The sequence below is a fragment of the Argentina anserina genome, chromosome 1 (genome assembly GCF_933775445.1).
Source record: "Argentina anserina chromosome 1, drPotAnse1.1, whole genome shotgun sequence".
In the NCBI taxonomy this organism is placed as follows: domain Eukaryota; kingdom Viridiplantae; phylum Streptophyta; class Magnoliopsida; order Rosales; family Rosaceae; genus Argentina; species Argentina anserina.
This window is the reverse complement of record NC_065872.1, coordinates 7,418,944-7,424,647: the sequence shown is the minus strand read 5'-3', so window position 1 is coordinate 7,424,647 and position 5,704 is coordinate 7,418,944. Positions and strand designations below refer to the sequence as shown.

General features: G+C 36.2%; 2 protein-coding genes across 2 annotated transcripts; one reads left to right on the top strand and one right to left on the bottom strand.

Annotated features, from left to right (window-relative positions):
- Positions 1–1,095: 1,095 nt before the first annotated feature.
- LOC126781955 (methyl jasmonate esterase 1-like) lies at positions 1,096–2,322 on the top strand. The gene is made up of 3 exons (XM_050507089.1): positions 1,096–1,494; positions 1,670–1,810; positions 1,945–2,322. The coding sequence occupies exons 1-3, from the start codon at positions 1,129–1,131 to the stop codon at positions 2,227–2,229; spliced, it is 792 nt and encodes a 263-aa protein (XP_050363046.1). The 5' UTR covers positions 1,096–1,128; the 3' UTR covers positions 2,230–2,322.
- A 550-nt stretch (positions 2,323–2,872) lies between these two features.
- LOC126805571 (methyl jasmonate esterase 1-like) lies at positions 2,873–4,566 on the bottom strand. Its single transcript, XM_050507055.1, has 3 exons — positions 4,004–4,566; positions 3,505–3,633; positions 2,873–3,401 (listed from the first exon to the last, which is right to left on the bottom strand). Exons 1-3 carry the CDS (start codon positions 4,514–4,516, stop codon positions 3,129–3,131), a joined length of 915 nt encoding a protein of 304 aa, XP_050363012.1. The 5' UTR covers positions 4,517–4,566; the 3' UTR covers positions 2,873–3,128.
- Between the last annotated feature and the right edge of the window lie 1,138 nt (positions 4,567–5,704).

The following is a 5,704-nucleotide window of genomic DNA, read 5'->3' as shown; positions in this document are numbered from 1 at the left end:
TATTACATATGTTTTGAGAAATTTTGAAATTTTGAATTTTGCTTACCAAAAACCACAGTAGCAGTTAGTTTCTCAGTCGACAGTAGCAGTTAGATTCATAGTCGACAGTAGCAGGTACTTTCCAAGTCGACAGTAGCATGTGTCTTCCAAATCGACAGTAGCAGTTGACTTTTAACTCGACAGTAGCAGTTGACTTTTAACTCGACAGTAGCAGTTAATTTTTATAGTCGACAGTAGCAGATAACCTCTCCATTGTGGTAACATACATTATGAGTCAAAGAGGGGTAAAAAAGTAAAATATTTTATGACATGTGATAACTTGCCATTATTATGGTCTTTATTTATAAAAATTGGTATTTATTTACTCTATCAAATTAAGTAGTAAATTATTTGTAAACTAAATTATTGTCTGTTACTTTTGAGTATTTTGTTAAATTATCAATTTATTTGCACAATTTTATTTTATTAAATCATATATCCAAAATTGTTATTGGAATTATAAATTTGTATTGTAGTTATATATATATATCAATATTGTTATTAGATGCTTGACGAGAGAAAAGGAGAAAATAAAAAACAAATTAATGGTACAAAAATTGTCCAAATTGTTTTTACACCACCCAAAGAAAAATGTTAATTTTTACTTTTTAGAGAAAGAAAAAAAATTAGAATATATTGTTTTTGGAAACAAGGGAAGAAAAATATTTAAAATGCCTATTTTTGGCTATCCAGTCCGCCAAAAGGTAATGCTTACCAAATAGGTAATTGGACATGGTGATGATTAGCAGGATTCTAACCAAACACAACCTTACAGTTTCCGTTTGAATGCGCCTATTTGGCAAGTTGACAGTTCCGACAGAAACTTATTGAGCAAGTGGAAAGGAAAAGGACGACGCATTATGTTAAACCCAATTCCGTTCACACGGTTACGATCCCGGTCTGTTGAATTTATGCTCAATTATTATGGATGTAAATCATAAAATAAAAATTTTTTTTTAAATTGAATTATTTTATTTTCAACTATTAGATTTAATAGTTGTTAAATATGCATTCCACGTTCATCATCTGTCATCTCTCTTCTGCTCTAGCTATTGTGTGTATATACCCTCTAGAACACAACACATGTAAATGGATCAGAATCAAAAACACTTCGTCTTGGTCCATGGAGCCTGCCATGGAGCATGGTGTTGGTACAAGCTTATCGCCCTACTCCGGGGCGCTGGTCACCGTGTCACTGCTCTGGACCTCGGTGCTTCTGGGATCAATTCCAAGCAGGTGGACGACGTCGCTTCAGTTTGGGACTATGTCAAGCCATTGATGGAGTTCATGGATTCTCTTCCTCATGATGAGAATATCATATTGGTTGGTCATAGCTACGCTGGCCTTCCTATATCCTTAGCAATGGAGAGGTTTCCTCGCAACATTTTGGTTGCAGTCTTTGTCACAGCCTATTTACCTCATTACAGTTCTCCACCAGGAACTGTCTTTGACGAAGTAAGGGAAATTAAGCTCTTCTCTTCATTTCCTGGCTGACTCAAAAATTGTCATTCTGCAATCTGCCAATCTTACTCTCACAATTTTGAAGCTACCTTTTGAGAGTATTTATATAATCTTTAGTATATGGATTCAGAACTAATGCTCTTTGTGTTCTTTCTTTTGTGGAATATAGTACTTCAAGAGGACCTCAGCGGAATCCTTCTTGGATAACCAGTTCACATTTGACAGAAACACAGAGAATCCGGAAATTACTTCTGTTTTGTTTGGTCCAAAGTACATGGCTGCCAAATTGTACTCGAGCTGCAAGTCAGAGGCAAGTGAAAAGCTGCGGTGCTACAATTTTCCACAGTGATCGAAGATAAAACTGGGAATGAAAATACATGCACTGCGTAAGTTTGATCGTAGTGATGTGTAGGGCATATATTGAAATGTTTATGTTCGATGCAGGATCTGGAACTAGCTAAACTGTTGATAAGGCCATCTGGGATGTTCATAGAAGAGTTGAGCAAGAAGTGCCTGCTAACAGAAGCGAAATTCGGGACGGTGAAGAGAGTTTATGTGGTGTGCGAAGAAGATGAGGTTATAAAGGAAGATTTCCAACGATGGATGATTGAGATGAATGGTCCAGTAGACAAAGTGAAATTGATTACGTGTGCTGGTCATATGGTCATGCTATCAAAGCCCCAAGAACTTTGCCAATGCTTATGTGGAGTTGCTGAGGATTTTGCTTAATTAAGTTGATCAATTAATGTGTATGAAACCTTCATGAACAACACATATAATTATAGTGCTGGATCTGTGCATTATGTGATGTTACATCAATAACACGTTTTATCAAATAAACTGATCGACTATTGTGGTCAACTAACGATAGCTACGTACGTACAAGTAATGAATAGCAAATGAAGTCGATCCAGATGATGATAATGGAGACAGGAGCGGTGAACTGACCACCCATTCTTGCACTATGCTAAATGCTTTACATGCTAATCTAAGTAGGCCATGCATCTAAGATATTCTACTTCTTCTCCTGTATCTGTTATTGCGAGGTTGAATTATGGAAGCCAGCCAGCCATAAATCCATTGGTCCCATGCCGTTAGTCGGTCCAACCATAATTGTACGCATCTGCCTTATGTTTTGCAATGTCGATGGGGGCATATTGTCATATTCATGATGATGTTGGGTGGTTAATTTGTCCTGGAATTTGATTTGTGAAGTCTCGCTAGCTAGAGCGAGCGGATACTTTGCCTATTGAATTATTCATTACATTGACTACGTACGTACGAACAGTCGAACACTACTGCCCGGCCGGTGCAATACATATTAACTTGGCTGCAAATACCAAATACGAAATGTAATTATATATACTTTGTGCTGTTGGTTTTTTAGAGTATATCTCAGCTATGCTTTGGAATCTTAAGTAAGGTACCTAAGTAAAAATAGAGAATAAGCCTAATAGCATTAAGATCACTGATATTTCACAAAATTTTACCATTTAATTTGTTGTAATTGCACTTTGCTAATCGGTAGACATGCATGCTTCTGGAAATAAAAATTTACACCCATAAGCTTGGTTTTATTTCCTTGAGAAATTATGGGTTTGTGGTACTTTGCTATATATTTTTCCTGATTAAGAATATTTCTCAGCAATGTTCTGGAGGTGGGAGTAGAGCTCCACTGGTCTAGAGAGCATGACCATGTGATCAGAACCACTGATCACCCTGACTTCATCCGGTGGATTATTCTTGATCATGAAATTTTGGACGTCCAACACTATTCCATGGTCTTGATCCGCCAAAATGAACACTCTGGGAACAGATCCATATTTCTCCTCTGTGAGTTCCATAAGATCGTAGTTGTATAGAGGGGAAAATCTCACCAACGACATCCCTAGTGTTAAGTCCTGTCCATAATAATACATCATCAACCGAAGGAAGATTATTAGATAAATTAACTAATCGTTGCGTGCAAACTGAATTAAGCACTCTTTAATCAAGACTAATTACCTCTGGTGGAGATAGCTGGTAGAAATTTGCTGCTAAGACCTTAGGGCCAAAGCGAAAGGAGGTTGCAGGATTGTTGGTCCCATTATCATATCTATATTCAGAATCCATATAGTCCAATCTTTTGTTTATCTGTACACTTCCATATAGTTAATAATGTTTACAAGTTGTACCATCTTTAACATGCATGCGTCTGATTACTGGCCACATTGATGAATAATGATGAAGGTACCGAATTACATAAAATTATACTGCACAAAACTTATCAGTACTAAACTATTAATGCCGCATCATGTAGAATATGTGAGACCAAGTGACCAACGTCATAGATCATAGCAGTCGAAGTGAGACCAAAGTTTGCAATTATAGCAGAAGATAATTAAATGGGAGACTTACACTAGTGGGAAGGGTTCTCATAATCATCTTGATATGAGTTAGCTATTAGCTGAGGAGAGAACTAATCAGAAGGGTTTACTAGACGTGCGGGAGTGAAACTCTTTACCTCTGTAAATATGGTGGAATAATTGAGCGTAGGACCTGACATAAAGGCGGTGACATACACGGCTGCCACAATTTTCTCAGGAAACTTCTCCATGAAAACCCCCATTGTAGATCCGGTCATGCTGTGAGACACCAGAATAACCCTCTCCGTTGGCGGCAGAGATACCATGAGCTTTGTCAACGGTTCAACGTAGTCGGAGAACGAAGGTAGATGCTCAGCCTGGATCGGGTTGATTCCTGATGCTCCCAAGTCCAGAGCCGATACATTATGACCCGAGGATTTCAGTAAAGCGGCCACCTTGTACCACGACCACGCTCCGTGACCGGCTCCATGAATCAACACCAAGTGTTTCTTCCCAACTACTGGGAGTTGGGAAGAAGAAGCTGCACATAAAATCGATGACACCATTTCACATGATTGAGTAGCGGCAATAGTACATGTACTGCAAGTTGCTGCCAAGCTAAGAAATATAAGAAAATGCACAACTTCCTTCAGAGATCTAATGCCCTCCATTCTTCTTTGCTAATTTCCATCTTTTAGTTTAGCTTGGATTTTATAGCTGATGACAAGTGGTGCTCGTATTGTGATCGATTATTATAACTTCTTTTTAATATATTTATCACCCAGCTGACAGACTGTGGCTCGGAGTCCGAGGCTTGATTGGAAAAATCAATCGGTAGCAGATATTAAAAATTCAATTTTACCGATTTTATAATTTATTTAAAAATTATATTAGAATTCGTGAATTTAGAGAATAAGTTGATTCATCAAATAAGATTATTTGAGAACTTAAGCCTATAATCTAAGCCAAATTCATGGACAAACTCAGCCATAATTGTTTTGACACTTCCGTTTGATGAGCACGTTATTCTCGTGGTGCACAATTACATGGAAATCAAGGAACATCTTGAAAACTATTTTTTTTTTCAACAAGCAAATAAATTAAACTGATCGATCATTGTGGAGTTTTTGTAAAGCTCACGGGCCATGCACTACTTGAGATCATGTAAACGAAGTCATTATCTCATTAGATCGAACATTTTAAGCTGAGTTTTTATTATAATTTTTAAGTTATTTTAGAGATAATATTTAGTTTTATATGAAAATTAGTTGATGCACCAAATTTTCTATTATAACTTTGTTTTAATTTTAAGCTAATTTACTTGACAAATTTGTCTAGCGAGATAACTGAAAGTTACATTTGAATTTCAACATTTTCCTTGTATGAAATTATATATAATTTATAAATAAATTTAAAATATTTTTTAGTCATGTAATGAATACTTTAAATTCAAATAAAACTAAAATAGGGAGAACTGATGTAGACAAATTTTTAAATTGGCTAGCCAAAATGATTTTAAAGCTAATTTGGTTGAAATTTAACTAAAATATAGTTAGCATTGCTAAAGATGCTCTTATTACGTAAAATTACCTACTTGTTAAATTACAGTCGGAGGTACTACTCGTTAAATTACAGCCGGAGGTACGTAGTTCTGGTTCTTTTATATGGAAAGGTGAAAAAGTAACCGAAAAATTAGTCAAATAAGGACATCATCACTTTAATTTCAAAACGTGGCTCCGCTCTAAAATGTGACTGATATATATATATCCTAATGAAAATACAAATTATATGTACATACACTTATAGCCCTCTACCCTCCACTTAATATATATGTGGATTGGTTCTTGTACGAGTCTTTC